This window comes from Miscanthus floridulus, chromosome 15 (genome assembly GCF_019320115.1).
Source record: "Miscanthus floridulus cultivar M001 chromosome 15, ASM1932011v1, whole genome shotgun sequence".
Classification (NCBI taxonomy): Eukaryota; Viridiplantae; Streptophyta; class Magnoliopsida; order Poales; family Poaceae; genus Miscanthus; species Miscanthus floridulus.
In genome coordinates this window covers 2,528,165-2,546,815 of record NC_089594.1, presented here as the reverse complement: position 1 = coordinate 2,546,815, position 18,651 = coordinate 2,528,165, and the positions used below count along the sequence as shown (strand labels likewise).

The 18,651-nt window shown below is 44.6% G+C and overlaps 1 protein-coding gene across 1 annotated transcript; it reads left to right on the top strand.

Moving 5' to 3' along the window:
• Positions 1–13,465: 13,465 nt before the first annotated feature.
• On the top strand, positions 13,466–15,904 carry LOC136509351 (uncharacterized). The gene is made up of 5 exons (XM_066504172.1): positions 13,466–14,204; positions 14,349–14,425; positions 14,539–14,575; positions 14,688–14,811; positions 15,001–15,904. The coding sequence occupies exons 1-5, from the start codon at positions 13,880–13,882 to the stop codon at positions 15,542–15,544; spliced, it is 1,107 nt and encodes a 368-aa protein (XP_066360269.1). The 5' UTR covers positions 13,466–13,879; the 3' UTR covers positions 15,545–15,904.
• The last annotated feature ends 2,747 nt before the right edge of the window (positions 15,905–18,651 follow it).

Sequence of the window (18,651 nt, the reverse complement as noted above, 5' to 3'; positions counted from 1 at the left end):
ATCGAGCACTCGGCAAAGACCTTCTTTGCCGAGTGCCGCAGTCGGCAAAGAATTGCACTCAGCAAAGAGTTCTTTGCCGAGTGCCGGGCACTCGACAAAAAAGGGCACTCGGCAAAGGACTTCTTTGCCGAGTGCCAGGCTCTCGGCAAAAGCGCGGCACTCGGCATAGGCTGCCCCGCGTAACGGTGTTCGGCCACGTCATTCTTTACCGAGTGCCTGCTATTAGTCACTCGGCAAATATTTTTTTAAAAAAAATACTTTGCCGAGTGCACCTGACACGGCGCTCGGCAAAGATTCAATATTTTTTTTGAAATGTCTTTGCCGAGTGCCCACTGATTCGGCACTCGACAAAGAGAGGAATTAAAAAAATTACTTTTTTTGAAATACCTTTGCCGAGTGCCCCTGTGCAGGCACTCGGTAAAAACCCCCTTTGTCGAGTGATAAACTGATTGTACTAGGTTCTAGATTTAATGTTGTGACTTGTAAAGCACAAAACCGAAAGGAAAGCAAAAGAGGCTGTAAGCTTCAGTTTTCAATGCTGATCTGAATGATCAGGACTGGACTTGATGAAATTGGGTTGTACAAATATCTCTGTGTTGTACAATCATTGTTGGCAATCTACAGAGTGTTGTCCATTCTTAGGACTCCATTTTGCGCTAAGAAAAAAAGAGAGTAGGAATGCTTATGCAGATTTTATGTTGAAACGCCAACACGTAGGCTCACCTACAATGAACTTGTTGCATACTGGATACCTCTGTTCTTACTGATGTGAAGGCATGGGCAGAAAGGATATAATCTAAGACTATCCTTGTCATATATACATTTGTGATTTGTCGGACAAGAAGCTTTTGTTTGGAGTATAATATACATAGAGGAACATATCCGCCGTTTTTATCCAATTGTGTTGCTGATCCCAAACGAAATATTTGATATTTATACCAGATTGTACCAAGTGAACAATGTCTTGACAATGACACAGTGACACTACATATCATCCAGATTTCAGAGGGTATGGGGACACATTAATTTCTATCCAGGTGCTTTGTACATCTTGCAGAATAGAGGGATTTTTCTTCAGGTACAGGTGAGGCAGCCACCAGTCTTTGACGCAGGCACAACACACAGGTTAGGCCAGATTGGTGAATTTGTATTGTTGCTGGACACACAGTCACACATGAATTTGTATTGTTGCCGGACACACAGGCAGTTGAACTATATATAACACACTACTGGAAACAGGGTCTTTACCGAGTGCAAACTGCTTTATCGAGTGTCGAGTGCCGCAGTCGGCAAAGAATTGCACTTAGCAAAGAGTTCTTTGCCGAGTGCCGGGCACTCGACAAAAAAGGGCACTCGGCAAAGGACTTCTTTGCCGAGTGCCAGGCTCTCGGCAAAAGCGCGGCACTCGGCATAGGCTGCCCCGCGTAACGGTGTTCAGCCACATCATTCTTTACCGAGTGCCTGCTATTAGTCACTCGGCAAATATTTTTTTTTAAAAAAAATACTTTGCCGAGTGCACCTGACATAGCGCTCGGCAAAGATTCAATATTTTTTTTGAAATGTCTTTGCCGAGTGCCCACTGATTCGGCACTCGACAAAGAGAGGAATTAAAAAAATTACTTTTTTTGAAATACCTTTGCCGAGTGCCCTGTGCAGGCACTCGGTAAAAACCTCCTTTGTCGAGTGCCATGCCTCGGCGCCCGACAAAGTTTTTTTTGTTTTTGGCCTCCAAATTTTTTGTGCAGCCCTTTTAAAGTACCAGGAACTCCTCGTTATAATTTGGGGATTTTTTTTGGCTTTTTGATATATTTAGTTACTTTATTTCGTTTACTTGAATTTTTTCGAAAAATATAAATTTGAACTGCACGTGGTACGAATAATGGAATTTAATGATTCAAAAAATGATAGTCATGTTACTAAGTGTAGTGTGAGGTCCTATCCAAGAATGGACCCAAAATTTCGGACATCTTGTTCACGAAACATGACCGCGAACTTGCGTGCGAAGTGTTTTTAAATTCTATAAAAAGCAAACGAAGTCCGAAAATCATTAAATTTATTGAGATATCGTGATATCGTATGTGGAGGCTATGATAAAAATTTCAGAAGATTTCGTGCACGTTGTCACGTACGATGCTTGCAAACCGAAGAATCTCCGAAGAAGTTTCATAATTTCGTGAAGATGGCGACGAGGTGGTAAGCATCGTACGTGACAAACTTGCGCGAAACCTCCTCAATTTTTTTTATCACAGCCTCCACATATGATATCTTGACATCTTGACAAGTTTCATGATTTTCGGACTTCGTTTGCTTTTTATAGAATTTAAAAACAACTCGACCGTAAGTTCGTGGTCATGTTTAGTGAACAAGATGTTCGAAATTGGTGGTCTGTTCCTGGATACAGCCTCACATTATACTAAATAACATGAATATCATTTTTCCATTCATTTTTATTATTATTCGAATGACTAGCAGTTATAATTTGAATTATCCAAGAAAATTCAATTAAATGAAATAAATTAAAGAAATATAGAAAAAGTCTAAGAAATATGCCACATTGGAACATGGAGTACCAGGTATTGTATGAGGACTGCAAAAAAAGTTTAGAGGTCAAAAGTAAAAAAAATATGGTTTGCCGAGTGTGAGGAGAAGACACTCGGCAAAAGAGAATCTTTGTCGAGTGTCAGGAGAAGACACTTGGCAAAGATTTTTAAAATTTTTTAAAACCCCTCTTTGTCGAGTGCCAGCTCGGTTGGCACTTGGCAAAGAATTTTTAAAAATTAAAAAATACTTTGCCGAGTGCCATATCGGGGACACTTATATATGGCCATTGGGCCGGCCCGGCACGGCCCAGCACGGGCACGGGCCAGGCACGACCCGCAACTTCTCGGGCCGACACGACACGTCGTGCCTGCGGGCCATGCCAGCACGGGCCTCATGCCTGGCATTCGGCCCAAGCACGGCCCTGCGGGCTGATTTTTGGGCCGTGCCAGCCCGACCAGCCCGGCGAAAATATCAGGCTGTGCCAGCCCACAGCCCGCAATTCTGTAAACACACCAGCAAATTCAGCTCTAACTTCAGTTTTCAAATTTGGAATCAAATTTCACAGAAAACATAAAGGATAAGAGATCACAGATTCATAATCACAACTCACAATCACAAGTTCACAACTAGACCGGATTCAAAGATAACAATTAACAACTAGACCATTGACCAGTCACAACTCACAACTCACAATCACAAAATAACAATGCACAAACAAGACTTAAAGATAATTGAGTTGTGTGCAATGCTGCCTCATTAAAAACCTTTCTATGTAAAACTCATCCTTGTGAGAAACCCTAGAAAGAAAAAAAGAGTGCAGCACAGCTCTTATAATGATAAGTTCAAAGTTCAGATATAAATGTCACTCTCAGTTTCATCTCAAGTTCTCAACTCTCATCTCTCATCTCTCCTCTCAATCTCAAGTTCTCAACTCACTCTCATATCTCATCTCTTATCTCTCAACTCTCAGAATAGAGAACACTAAGTACCAGCAGAAGTAGATGCAGAAGCCACTGATGTACCAGTCGAAGGAGCCCCAGATGCATTCTCAATTTCTTCATCAAGATATAAATGCTCGAAGTAGCTTGCCAACTCTTGGTTGTCTATTGAATGTTGCAGTCTTTGTTCTCCCAACTCCCAATCCTTAATGCAAGCAAGCATTTCCACATGTTCTAGCAACAAGCGTCGGCGCCGCTCTTCAAGTATTGTTCCTGTCAAGCTGAAGCATGATTCTGAAGACACAGTAGACACTGGAACAGACATTATATCTTTTGCCATTATAGATAAAACAGGAAAGGTTAGTTTGTGGTCACGCCACCAGAGAAGCAAATCAAAGTCATTTTCATATGCAGTGTATCACTGTCCAGGTAAGCTGTGAGCTCACAACCAACAGATGCAGCAGATGAAGTTGGGGTAGGGGATGGACCAATAACACCAGAGGCTCTAGGGCCTCCAAATATTCTTCCCCAAGCCTGTTTTCTCTTACCAGTTTGGCCTGCAGGATGTGCAGCCCTTCTATTCTTTGCTGCACCAAACTTGCTGTCATACTTGGCAAACAACTTATAAAATTCAGTTTTAACAGAAGCATAATATGAACTGTAATCAACACCAAGGTTTTCTTTTAGAATTACCAGGACATTAAACAGACCTCTCATCTTAGCTCTTGGATCAAGAATGAAAGCAAATGAATACAACAGAGGTATATTTTCCTAGTATTTAAGAAATTTTAGTTTCATCGGATACACAACAGCTATCAGATTTTGATCCTTTTCACTTTCATGCAAATGAGCAGAAATGTCAAGCAGATGATGCAAAACAAGAGGGCTAGTTGGATAGTACACATCAAAAAGAACAACAGTTGATTCATAAAATACTTCCAAGAATTCCAATACCTTTGCAGCTATATGCCAATGCCTTGGAGTTAACAATTCAGCCCCAAAATTAGCATTAATAAACACAGAAAAAACTTCCTTATATGGCAGCAGGTGTTTAAGCATAAGGTATGTAGCATTCCATCTAACATCCATATCCAAACCAAACTTCCTAGGTCTTAAACCTTGAGCATTGCAGTAGTTCTTAAACTTGGCAATTCTATGATTAGAAGAATTCAAGAAGTTAATAGTAGTTCTAAAATCTTCTGTGTATTGTTTGAACCTCTTTAAACCAGATTTAACAATCAAATTTATGATATGACAAGCACAACATTGATGAATAAGGTGATAAGTTCTTTTATTAGGATCAGAAGGTGTAGGGGCTGGATCAGAACCCAAGTATTCTGCAAACAAAGGTGTCAAAGTTTCCATTGCTTTTGCATTAGAAGAAGCATTATCTAGAGTAACAGAAAAGATCTTGTCAATCAAACCAAATTCCTCAATCACAGAACCAATTTTTTCAGCAATGTTCTGACCAGTATGCTTCACCTCAATCAATCTCAACCCAATTACCTTTTTTCTGTAGCTCCCAGTCAGCACTCACAAAATGAGCAACTACACTGATGTAGTCCTTAGCATTACCAGACCAAATGTCAGATGTCAAACCAACAGATGAAGCACCACGCAAAATATGATTCTTAAGCATATTACGACGTTCAGTGAATAACTTACTTAGGTTTCTAGTGGTGGCCTGCCGGGAGACCCTAGTAAAAATAGGGTTATGAGCACGTTGAATGTACTCCTCCCATGCATCAGTGTCACTAATACCTAAGGGAAGATCAAGCCTAGCAATCAATCGACACAACTCCTGTCTAGCTACATCAGGTTTATAGTCCTAGTTGCGCAAACCATCAGGATTAAGCGCAAGCCTAGACTGAATAGCAGCACGTCGATTAGTTTTTTCCATACATGATTTCTGGTGCCTCTTCAAGTGCCCAGTTCCAGAAACAGATCTAGCAGACAAAGTAGCCTTACACATTTTGCAAACAGCTTTAGTGCAAATTCTACTGTCGTTCACATCCTCATAGATCTCATTAAAGTCAGCCCAGACAGGAGATTTGCGCTTACCAACTCTGGTTGCATTACCAGAAACAGATGGAGCAGAGCTGTTGGTGTTGGAGCCAGTCCCAGCCGTCGTCGCCCCTTCACCACCGCTGCCGTCTAGATCAATCGGAGCCTGGCTGGCTCCGAGATCGACATCGAACAAGGCAGCTGCGTCCTCTCAGAGGTCGTCGTCATCCTCGCCCTCAGGGGCCATGCCCGATAGGACGGCATCGTCATCCGCCATGGCAGTGCCCGCTCCGGCCCTGTTCCTCGACGGTGTGGGTGGCTGCCGAGCTCGCTCTACGCCGTAGCTAGAAGAGGAAGCATCGGCTACAGACCTGCAGATCAAGAAACACATCAGATGACATAATCAGATCAAGAAAGAAGATGCTAGGGTTAGGGTTAGGGTTAGGGTTAGGGTTTACCTGCGCAACCGGTGCCCGGTGCCAAAGAAGACGACGACCCCCACAGAGAAGACGATAGACCGTTAGCAAGGACGGTGAGCGGCGGAGGAGGGGTGACACTGACAGGAACACGAACTCACATATCACCAAGAGGGGAAGGGAGAGGGGGAGAGGAAGGAGATTAGGGAGGAGAAGGGAAAGGCTGGCCGGCGGCGGAAGGCAGATCAAGGTCACCGAAGTCGATGAGGTCGGACGCCGAGGAGACGACGGCACAGTGAATGCGAGGCGAAGACGGGAGCGGTGTGGGGCTGTGGGCGCTACGCGGTGGGTCAGCGGGTGGAGTGGAGTCGAATGGATTAGGGTTGTGAGGGGGCGGCCGATGCCCGTGTGGCCGTGTCCCTTATATATGAAGGGAGGGGCCGAGGCCGACCGGCCGAGCGTGGGCTGTGGCCGTGGGCTGAATGGGCTGGCTGCCTCAGGCCGCTGTTGGGCCTCCCTCCATTTCTCGTGCCGGGCCGTGCTGGCCCACGGGCTTGGGGGTCAGCCCAAGCACGGCCTGAGCAGCGGGCCGGGCCAGCCCGAGCCCGAGTTTCATCGGGCCGTGCCGGGTTCGTGTCGGGCTTTTTTTCCGTGCTTCGTGCTGTGCCGTCGTGCCTCGTGCTGCATGGCCAAGTATAGGGACACTCGACAAAGAATGTTTTTTTTAAAAAAAACTTCTTTGCCGAGTGTCAAGCCAGGTGGCACTCGGCAAAGAGGCGGTTAAAAAAATTAAAAAAACCCTTTGCCGAGTGTCAGATCGGGGGCATTGGTGTGAGGCAGCATGTTCTTCTGTCTTGGCGCGGGCGGGTAAGGACGGGGAAAACTACCCAATAGAAAAGTAGGGGCATTGTGCTGGCTCAGGAATGTGGGCTTGAGGAGAAAATTAGGGACCCTCTATTTTTTTGTGCTTGAGTATGGATCCTGCTTGAGTAAGTTTTTTTTATCCTTGGCGCCAAGAAATAGAATAGGAGCCAAGTAGGGTAGGGTCATTGCCAACGATCCTCTTATTAGCTTTGATTTGCTTTAAAAGTTTTAAAAGTAAACTGAAAATTTTGTACCAAGTACTTGTAAAAAATAATGGTGTAATTTATAAGTAGTTATGGTGTAACAAAAATTTCGGGTGAAGAACTCCTTTGAAATAGCCAGAGTTCTTTGTAAGAGGAAGTACCCGGATTTCTTTGGAAAAGGAAGTAACGTGCATGCATGCTCACAAATTTGGGGGCAAGAAGGCTAAAAAATATCGGACTTGCTAGCATCCGACGCTACTTGGGAGCGAATGAGCGCCGCCTAGCGCATCGGGCTCACGAGGGAGCGCACCCGTAGTGGTCCCGCGCCGCTTAGGGACCCTCTATTTTTTTTGTGCTTGAGTATGGATCCCGCTTGAGTAAGTTTTTTTTTTATCCTTGGCGCCAAGAAATAGAATAGGAGCCAAGTAGGGTAGGGTCATTGCCAACGATCCTCTTATTAGCTTTGATTTGCTTTACAAGTTTTAAAAGTAAACTGAAAATTTTGTACCAAGTACTTGTCAAAAATAATGGTGTAATTTATAAGTAGTTATGGTGTAACAAAAATTTCGGGTGAAGAACTCCTTTGAAATAGCCAGAGTTCTTTGTATGAGGAAGTACCCGGATTTCTTTGGAAAAGGAAGTAACGTGCATGCATGCTCACAAATTTGGGGGCAAGGAGGCTAAAAAATATCGGACTTGCTAGCGTCCGACGCTACCTGCACAGGGAGCGAATGAGCGCCGCCTAGCGCATCGGGCTCACGAGGGAGCGCACTAGTAGTGGTCCCGCGCCGCTCTGGATGTCACCCACGCAGCCGGCCGCTTTCCATGCGCATCCCTTGTGCAACACCCGATTTACTTTTGAAACATCCAGATGCAACAGTTGCAACATACAAAAGAAGATAGATGAAACACTTGAAACAAGCGTCTAAACCACTTACAAAAACGTCTGAAAAATATTTGAAAACCATTGCAAACATATGCAACATCCAGATAAAACGCTTGTAAACATACGTATGAAACACCTGAAAACACTTGAAACATATGCTTGCAACATGCATGTATATACAACATCTAGATCTACTTCTGCAGCATATGGACAAAACACTTGCAACATTCGTATGGAACAGATGAAACATTTGAAACATACGCTTGAAACATACGTTTATAGCCATGGTCTACTTTTGCAACATCGATATACAACACTTGCAACATATCTCGAAAACATCTGAAACACTTCAAACATACTATTACAACATGCGCTTTCAGTGTAGCATCTGTTTGCTGCTTGGACGAATGGAGGGTTGTCTACGCAGAGCTCGACGTCGGCACGGAGCTCGAAGCTACGGAGTGGCGTGAAGATCGTCGGTGTGGAGCTCGTCGGAGGCACAAACCTCGGTAGGGGCAGGGGCAGGCGGATGGAGCACGGCCGCGACGGGAGACGCGAGTCTGGGAGCGAGCTAGCGAGCGCCTAGCACGTCGGGTTCGCCGTGCGCAGCGCGGGCGGGCGGCAGGGGCATGAGCAGGGGCGGTGCAGGTGAGGACGGGTTCATCCTGCGAGCGGAGTGAGCGGGCGATGCGGGTAGGGGCGAGTGCGGGGTCTGTCCCTATAAGGAGCGTTTCCAAGAAACTATCCAGTGGTTGGGTACACTGCAGCTCCAATTTTAAAACTAATAGACACAATGAAAATTCTATCATGAACTGAATTGAAAGAGTAATTAAAAACACGTCTGAATAATCTCTCTTTATCTGGAATAATTGTAGTCTCAAAATAGATGGGCGATGGGGCAAATTAAAATTAAAGGGTGTCCTGATATCTAGAATATGTACAAAAGGTAAAGCAGAAGGAAAGAAAAAAATCATGAGGATGAGTAATAATAGACAGCAACTAGTATTTATGCTGCTAAACGGTACTACCTATATATGTGGAAGAAATGCTACTTTCTTAAGAACTTTCTAAGTAGAAACAAGAGTCAAAAGATGAATTAATTGTGTACAATAGGTACCTAAAAGATAAAGTGCCATGAGATTGATTCGTTGCATCGTTCAACAAAAGCTTAGTTGAGGTGTCTTTTATGTGCCATAAGTGCTATTAGACGAAAGATTAGTCACTATATATATTCATATTCAATTCATACAGTGACATCTTTATTTTATTATAATATTTTTCACGATCGGAGAATATAGCCCGTGTTTCATTAAGAGGAGGAGAATTACACGACACAACTATGAGAGAGCCCTCGTAGCATATATTATAAACCACCAAGCTAGTGACAAGTGGCCTGAAATAACGCTAACGAACAAGAAAAAAGAAAAACAGAAAGAGCGATTGTCCTCAGTACCAAGAACCTACCAACTGAACCTACAAGAAAAGAATACATCGACACAGTAGTTGCCTACAAAATGGATAATGCCGTGGTGGCAAAACATCCACCCAGAGAAGACATACGAGCATCTAGTAGAAACGGCAGCAAAGCATCTGCCAGCGAAGACCAAACGACCACGACAGCCAATTATCCGCCAAGCAGTGGGCCAGCACACTCTCGGCAGCAAAGCATCTACCAAGAGTAAGGCTGGATAACGAGCTGGCTCGGCTCGTTCTGGCTTGTTAAGATAACGAGCTAGCTCGGCTCGGCTCGTTATCCTAACAAGCCAGAAAGCCAGCTCGGCTCGGCTCGTTAAAAGCTCGAGCTGGCTCGTTAAGCTCGCGAGCCAGATATAAAAAATACACAAAATATAATATTTGCATTTATCTAAAGTTTGAGAATAATAATAATATAAAAGAAATGCATCTAGACCAATTACCAGTCAATTTATAGGGTCTAGACCAGTTACCAGTCAATGGTAAAGTGCAAGACATGAAGTAATACAAAAACTAATATAAGTTTTGATACTTTTTTCCTGGAAGCTTGGCTCGTTTAGCTCGCGAGCTGGCTCGAGTTGGCTCGTTATAGCTGACGAGCTAAAATCTTAGCTCGGCTCGACTCGTTATCATAACGAGCCGAGTCGAGCCAAGTCGAGCCAGCCATGAGCTGAGCGAGCTAACGAGCTTCGAGTTTTTCGTCCAGCCTTAACCAAGAGAAGACCAAAAAGACAACGGCGGCAAAGCATCCGCTAGAGAATCACGACCATTGCACTCTTTGGCAGCAAAGCATCTGCCAAAGAGGAGACCAGACAATGACGACAAAGCATCCGCCAGAGAATCCAAAGACGGCCAAGTATCCACCTTGGGAGAAACGATAGCGGCAAAGCATCTGCTACAAAAGCCTAACGACTGCAAAATGTCAAGCACTGTAGGATAGACCATTGCGAGGAATGAACATAGGCACACACAGGCACGAGGAACTCCACATACAGCATGGCAGGAACCACGGGAGGCGCAACCACACAGGTGCTAGTGAGCAAGGGGCCAAGGGGAGCAAGGCACGAGCCACCGGTGATTCTCCAGCGACGCCTTCAGTAAAGGGGTGACATCCAAGGGTATCACCGTGGACACCACCGTCGCGTGCCTTAATAAGGCAAGGCTTACACCCAGAATCCGGCACCATCGACATAGACTGAAGCATGGTGTCACCCTCGTCAGCTCGGCCAAAACCCGGCCGAGCTTTTGCCCAGAACCCCATGCATCAGAGAGCAGGCCCCTAGCCACCGCCCCCACGGGGAAGCAGGAGCCAGTGCAGGCGCTGCCGTTCACGTCCATGCCGGCTACGATAGGGGCACACGCGTGCCACTTCAAGACGGCAGGCTCCAAATCCACCAGAGATCCTCACAGCTGTGTGTGGATGTCTATTTTATTCTCACAGGTTCATGCCCTATTCGCTTCGCTGAAAAACAAGCCGAAGCATTGTTCCGCCTGATTTGTTGTGAGAGAAAAACACTGTTCTGGCTGAAAAAATAAGCTAAAAAATACGAATTATAAGAGAAGTGAACAAGGCCTCAGTTTGCTTGGGTGTTTAAGGTTGAGGGTCTCCACCTTCCCTCAAATTTTTTTCTTGATACTCTAGTTTGTCCAGAGTCATTTATCACTTACTCAGTGGTCTGTAACTTGCACTACGAGGGGTTCCTCGTAGTTGTATTGTGTGATTTTCTTTCTCTTAATGAAACACGTGCTATATATGGTATATTTGCGATTTTTAAAATTTTCCCATACTTATGTAAAAGCAGGTGTGATGTTGAAATGGACAAGCACGGGAACGAAGGTCAGAGCAGTGGGACATGCTCAAGGAAATTAAAGCCGTCGATCACGATCAATAAGAATGTGATTGTGCGGAGACTGAAAAAGGCACTCAACTTTTGTGCAACCACCCACAACACGCAACTAACTAACGTCTGCGGAGCTTTACTGTCGTGCTCATGCATGAGACTGTGCACCCATCCTTCAATTCCTCCTCGTGAAGTACAGCTGAATTTTCTTTATTCGAAACCACTATGTATATATATTGTACTATCGGGATTATTGTGCTTAGTTCCAGATATCTAGATATACTCCATCCGTTCCAAATTATAAAACGTTTTGACTTTTCTAGATACGTTGCATTTGCTATGCATATAAATATAAATTATGTCTAGATACATAAAAAAAATCAAAACATCTTATAATTCGGAACGGATTTAGTATATAATATAGTAGAGTCTCCTAGGTCTCGGATCGATGTCTTCAGCTCATCTTATCACAACGATTTAACTGCATATATCTTATTAGCTAGTAGCCCGGCCCGTTGTATAAACACGTGCAACTCCAGCTGGATTTCCAACCCCTCCTCTGTTAAGTCTTAATTAATGTTTAATATAAATGTAATGCAGAGATCAATTAGGGCCTGTTTGGTTTGCCTAGTAGCTACTAAATTTAGTAGCTTTTAATCACTTTAGTAACTTTTCAACCAAACATTATGACTAAAAGCTACTAAAAGGTCTTTAGTCATCTCTAGTAACTCGAACCAAACACCCCATTAATTCATCGAGTACGGATAGAGACGGACTCTCTCGCCCCCGCACAAGCGACTCAGGCGGTGACCCTAGCCCCGCCGCCAGCCCTCTCTCCCCTCCCTTCCCCTCGGTACATCCATTTATATCTAGATACATATAGTAAAATAGATGTCTAAAAAATCAAAATGACTTATAATTTGAAATAGAGGGAATAACATTTAGGACAAATTAATTATATTAGTGTTAGAAATATAATACTGATTAGTTTATATCCTAGAAATCATATATTATCATATTTAACAACGGAGGGAAGGAGTACTTATTGAGCCGTTCTACCTAATTGTACTGGTTGGTTGCTTTATTTGTTTCTTTTGTTTGTTCGAATGCTGGTGTCTCCTGCCACCAAGGTACAAAGTGACGTACTACTACACGAGCATGCATGCAATAAATCACATATATGCAGAGATTATCAACACGATCTGATCTGTTACTTGGAACAACAAAGGGCGTGCATGCATGGAGAGGCTATACGTACATAATAATAATAATACATGCATACAATGCATATATGCACTATACTTGTTGTGCCTGCTATATACAGACGCAGTATATGCAGCTAGTCAAAGTCCTACCAGCTAGTATCTAACGAGACAGCTGAAACACCTACCTATCATACAACCAAGCGCAAGCGGCGACTCATCAGGATCGGAGAAGCATGTCATGTGCTGATGTGCATGAATATATAAATTATATATCCTCTCTTGTCTCACACTGGATGGATTCTAACAGGGTCTTCTATTTCATCGTTCTACAATTCTCTTTCCACCGTACCTCTAGTCAGTCGTCTACACAGCTCCTACGTGCCGTACCACTAGGGATGGCAACGGGGCGGATTCGGATCGGGTGGAGTCTCTGTGCACCTGAAACTGAACCAAAACCCACAACCGCAACTCGAACACAGATTTTGGGTGATAATTCCGTCACCCAAAACCAAACCCGCGGATACCCAAACCCGCTTTGTATGACAACATAGTAAGAAAACAAAGACTTTCCTATAAACATATGCATGATATATATACACTTTCACATGTATAAACAAGGGCAACAAATAATAATTATTTTTTATGAGTCAACGTAAATAAATTTAATAATAAAGTATACAAGCTATTATTACATATTATAAAACTATTTTTAATTCTCAAATGGTTTATTTCGATATCCATTGCATATCCACTTGTGGAAAACAACCCAAAACCGAACCGATTGGTTTGTTCGGGGCCCCGAACCCAAAACCTGGTGAGAATCATCCCCGAACGACCGAACCCACAGACCACGAAACCCGCGGATAAATTCGACCCGAAATACCGCCACTCGTTACCACCTTATGGATACATAATAAGCTGATTACTGATACAAACAAACAAAAACATTAGTCACTGGTATGACCAAACTCCAACAGAAGCCAAAGACTTTAGGGTTGTAACTGCTTATTAGTCCACACTCCACACAGTACTATATTTTCTATATAATAAGGTCGTCAGTTGGGATTGATTGTGGTTTCACCTTTTCCCAACCTTTTGCCTTGATGATGCTCTTCCTTTCTCACAAATTAAGCCATATATTATGTATATTTATAAATATATATGGGGGTGCATATATATATGAGATCACTCTTGTCATCTCAGACAACGCCTATATGCAGACACACACATATATCTAGTTAGATAGAAAGAATGATTCTCGTTCCATGATGACCTCACCTTTGTTTTGGTCTTCTCTTGCTATCACTTCTTCTGAGAGTTAGATCGATCGGTGACGACCGCTATGATGCTATAGCTAGCAGCAAAGAGATGCATGCCACAACTCACAAGAGGGAGTTGGACCTGCTCAGCTCATCGCTCATCAACATCTACTACTACTACTGCTCCCTTGCTTGTTGATAGAGTTGGTCGCCGGCCGGCGGCGCTGGTGATCCACCGGCCGGTCGTGCATGGAGGGAGATATATATAGTAGCAAAGGCTTCGATGAGACCTCTGCAGATCAGCATCTGCCGTCCGTCGGCGAGGCCGGGGGCGACGGGGAGGGTGATGATGCTGGTGGCGCCGACGATGTGCCTCGCGGGCACGACGGGAGCTCAAGCAATAGCAGCACGGTGGAGCTGGATGAAGCCGGCGGGGACAGCGGCAGGAAGGCCGCTGGCGCCTCGCCGTCCTCGGTGCGGCCCTACGTGCGGTCCAAGAACCCCCGCCTCCGCTGGACGCCGGAGCTCCACCTCTGCTTCCTCCGCGCCGTCGACAGGCTCGGCGGCCAAGACCGTAAGCAACCACCTGTCCATCTCCTGATTATATATTAGCTAGTTTCAGTAAATCAATGTCTCTCTCTTTCTCTGTCTGTCTGTCTGTCAGGTGATTTCAGTTCATTTCATGGATGCTTGTGTTGTGTCACTTGTGTGTATGTAGGTGCAACTCCAAAGCTCGTTCTTCAACTGATGAACGTTAAAGGGCTTAGCATAGGCCATGTCAAGAGCCATCTCCAAGTATATCTATGCAGATCTCTTCATACAACCTTCTTATATCCCTAATTTGGTTAAATTTAATTTCTTGCTGGTTAATTTCACCATGTTCCATATTTTCTTTTGATGATTTTCAGATGTATAGGAGCAAGAAGATCGACGACTCGGGCCAGGGTAAGACTAATTCTTGAGCAACATCACGTTGTTTCAGTTCGTAGACTCGGTTATCCATCATGTATATATACAACTACCCCTTGACATGGTAAGTTATACTACTCCTTTACAGTGATAGGTACTACTGGTTCATGGAGAGATCTTCATCAGTTGCAGGATGGGGGATCAGCGTACAACCTCGGGCATCTCTCCTTGCATCACGGCCAGACTGGTGCTAGTACCATATTGTCAGCAAGGTAGTTGGATGGATCCATGGCTGATCATGCATGGAACACTTGCAAATAAAATCCGTCCATTAAATTTCTACACCTTTTTCTTATGTCAACAATAAGCAGGCAGTTCCCTCAAAAAAAAAAAACAATAAGCAGGCAGCACATGGTTCTCGAACTAATTAATAATGTCATTAATTGGTTTATGTGGACTAGGTTTGGTTCATGGCCCCATCATTGGAACAATTTCCATGATCCATCATATTTGCTTCACAGTCAACATCTTCTTGGATCAAAACCCTACTACTCATCAACAGCAGAAGCCGACGCATTCCTTAGAACTCGTGCTCAGTATATTGCTAGAGCTACTAGCAGCACTCCAGCGTCTACTCTTCAAAGGTGTTTGTCATATCAAAATGATCAACTCATGAATCATCATCAACGACGACTGCCGCGCAATGAGGATAATATCCACCATGATCCTCTTGATCTCGAACTCGCATTGGATATTGGCCCACGCCGGGACAAGAGAATAAAGATACCAGGTTGTACCTGGGGAAGACATCAACAAAAGGAGAATGCCGGGGATCAAGAAGTCGAGAGTGCTACTGATGATACTCGGCTATCTCTTTCTTTGTTCCCATCTCCTCCTTGTGTGAGGACCAGTAGTGGTGGTCATCATCATAAAGTCCTAGGTCTCAATATGGAAAAAGGGAAAGCGCATCCAACAAGGACAAGTACTCTTGATCTCACCATATGATCTAGCTAGCTAGTGCAGTGTGGTGATATCTTGTGGTACTTGTCCATTTATGTAGAGGAACACACATACGAGTATGAATATCTGCATAAGTAGAGCTATTCATTCTATATACATGCATATATGATCTTTTGAGTTTGGATATGTTTCTAAGTGGCTATGTCTGAATTTTTGTTGGTGTTGTCTTTTAACCAAGCTGGCCAAATTACCATTTATATCGAATGTAGTTAACTAGTAGCTAGTGTGCATGTTTGATAAGTACATGTAGCATTACTGTTTATTTAAAAACAGTAGTGCTATCAAGATTTCTTATACACTTAAGAATTATTTGGATATGATCATCATTTGTAACAGTGGACATATATAGAAGAGATGATATTTCATTTTTTTGTGATTAGAAGGACATATATAAAAAGGATATTTCAGCTTCCCCAACTTTATTAAGCATGATAGTCATGTGTTGTAACAATGGACTTGAGATATATTGTATGACTCGTTTTATAATAAGGTGTTCTTGGTATTGCATATGTCCAGGTGAAGTTATCTTCATCGTTAATTAGTTGACCTTGTGGTGTGTTTGGTTCAATTCATTCTATCCTTTCTTGTTTTTGCCCCTTCCCCTCCTTTCTCTCTTTAAATGTGCAACTTCTCCAGGGATCTACAAGGAGAAATTATATGAGAGTAATGATGCTTCAAGTTCAACGAAATGCCTAATGGTTACCTAAGAGAAAGCTTTGCAAAATGAAGGATTACTACATAAGAGAAAATGAGACATAGCTTGTAGTTATCTCCTTTAATTTCAACAAGTTAGAGTTACTAAACTTTGTCCGTTCATGTCTCTAGTTTTCTATACTACCTCCGCTCATGTTTGCTAGGTGTATTAGGACTTGAAGAAGTCTCCACTCATGTTTGCTAGGTGTATTAGGACTGGAAGAAGTTTTTAGAGGTTTTGACCACCAGTTTATTCTCTCACAACATAATATAGAGCATGATTTTAGGAAAAAATGTGTATTTTTCAAAGCTAAGTTAAATTTACTATGAGTTTTCTAAGATTAGATCAGACTTTAAGATTATGAATTACACATATTTTCCAGAAAATATTTGGATATTTTTTTATAAAAATATTTGTATGATTGTTTTTGATAAAGTTCAATTGACCCCTTTCAACTATCAATCTAGTCTAATTTGGTTGACATGGCACCACATTAGTTATGGTAATGCTGCTTATAGGTCGACCGTCCGTCCGGATAGACCTGTATAAGTCGCCCGCTCGCTTTGCATCTCGCTCGCGCCAACCCCGCCCGCATAGCCTGCTTGCTCAGCGCGCTGCGCACACAGGGCTTATACTGGTTCAGGCAATTCGTGCCCTACGTCCAGTCTGAGAGATCGATCTTATATTCCTTGCGCCGAAGTGCTCGTAGTAGGGGGTTACAAGCTAGGTGAGAGAGGGAGCCAGTCCCAGGTCTCGGCGGGGAGTGATGCGGGCTACTTGAGACGTTGCTCTCAAGCGGTAAGGTAGTGCACGTGTTACAGAATGTTGTTCTACATGGGAACCTATCTCCTCCCCCTGAAATAGCCCAAGCCCTTTCCTTTTATAGTTTGAAGGGAGGACCAGGGCAGTACATGAGCTAACTATATGGCGTCGTGCAAACAGAGGCGGCGTGTCCGAGCCCTATAGCCTGTTCCTGTGGCGGCGTAGTCGTCGGAGTGGTCCGTCCTTGGAGCACTGGGGCGGCGTGCAGGTCACATCCGATCCTATGCGTCATGGGAGCTCCAGGGCTGCCTCGGAGCGGGTGCGGCGGTCAGCGTGCGGGTCGCTGTGGATTGACTGTGCGCGAGGCCGAGGCTCGGTCGGTGCCGAGGCCACACCGGTGTGGGGGGTCTCGGCAGACACGAATCCCGAGATAGCCGAGACCCCGGTGCAGAGTGTCGAGGCTCGGAGGCGATGATGACCCAGGCCAAGCTGCCCATGTCATGTTGTTTTCGAGGCGGGGATCACGGGGCACAGTGCAGTGCGGGCGCTGATCATGGGCACAGCGTCAGAATACAGTGGCCGGTAATCCCCGCCGTGCCCTGTCTCAGCCGGTATGGCACTGATACGACCTCATGTCCCGTCGGCCATTCCGCGGTGTCGAGCCGTCGTCCGGCTGAGATTGCGGAAGTGGTTGACGTATTAATGGGACATGACGTGCTGTCGGGAAGACCGGTCGAGGCGGGGGCGACGGGCTGTGGACAAGCCAGCCTCGAGCGATACGGAGAATGAGGCTTCGCACGAGGCGGAGATTGGGCTCCTTGCCGAGGCCTTCCGTGAGAGGCCTCGCGCGAGGCGGAACCCCACCCTCGCGGTACCGCGCGCCCTCGGTAGCTCACATCGTGCAGCCCGCTCGTGTCCCAACTGCGCGCACCTCGCCGCGTGCCCGCTCGGACCGGCACACATCCCGTCGCAACCGTGCTCCATCCGCCTACCCTTGCCCCTGTCGAGGTTCGATGCCACCGACGAGGTCCACACCGGTGACCTCCGCGCCACTCCATGGCATCGAGCTCTGCACCGGCGTTGAGCTCTGGGTCGACGAGCCTCCATTCGTCCAAGCAACAAGCAAATGCTACAGCTGAAAGCGGCATGTTGCGGATAGTATGGTTTTCAAGTGTTTTAGATGTTTCAGAGGTATGTTGCAAGTGTTGTATATCGATGTTGCAAAAGTAGATCGGGATGCTGTACATGTTGTAATGGCTATACACGTAAGTTTCAAGTGTATGTTCCAAATGTTTAATCTGTTCCAGACGAATATTGCAAGCGTTTTATCTAGATGTTGCAAAAGTAGATCTGAATGTTGCATATACATGCATGTTATAAGCATATGTTTCAAGTGTGTTTAGGTGTTTCATACGTATGTTTACAAGTGTTTCATCTGGATGTTGTATATGTTTGCAATGGTTTTCAAATGTTTTTCAGGCTTTTTTACAAGTGTTTCAGACGTTTGTTTCAAGTGTTTTATTTGTCTTCTTTTGTATGTTGCAATTGTTGTATATGAATAATTCAAAAGTAGATCGGATGTGGCACATGAGATGCGTGTGTGAAGCGGCTGGCGGCGCGGATGACATTCGAGGCG

Coding starts and splice junctions, on each gene's coding strand:
- LOC136509351 (XM_066504172.1), top strand. CDS start 13,880: ATGGAGGGAGATATATATAGTAGCAAAGGCTTCGATGAGACCTCTGCA. Junction 14,576..14,687: donor GATCGACGACTCGGGCCAGG/GTAAGACTAATT, acceptor ACTCCTTTACAG/TGATAGGTACTACTGGTTCA. Junction 14,812..15,000: donor AGTACCATATTGTCAGCAAG/GTAGTTGGATGG, acceptor TATGTGGACTAG/GTTTGGTTCATGGCCCCATC.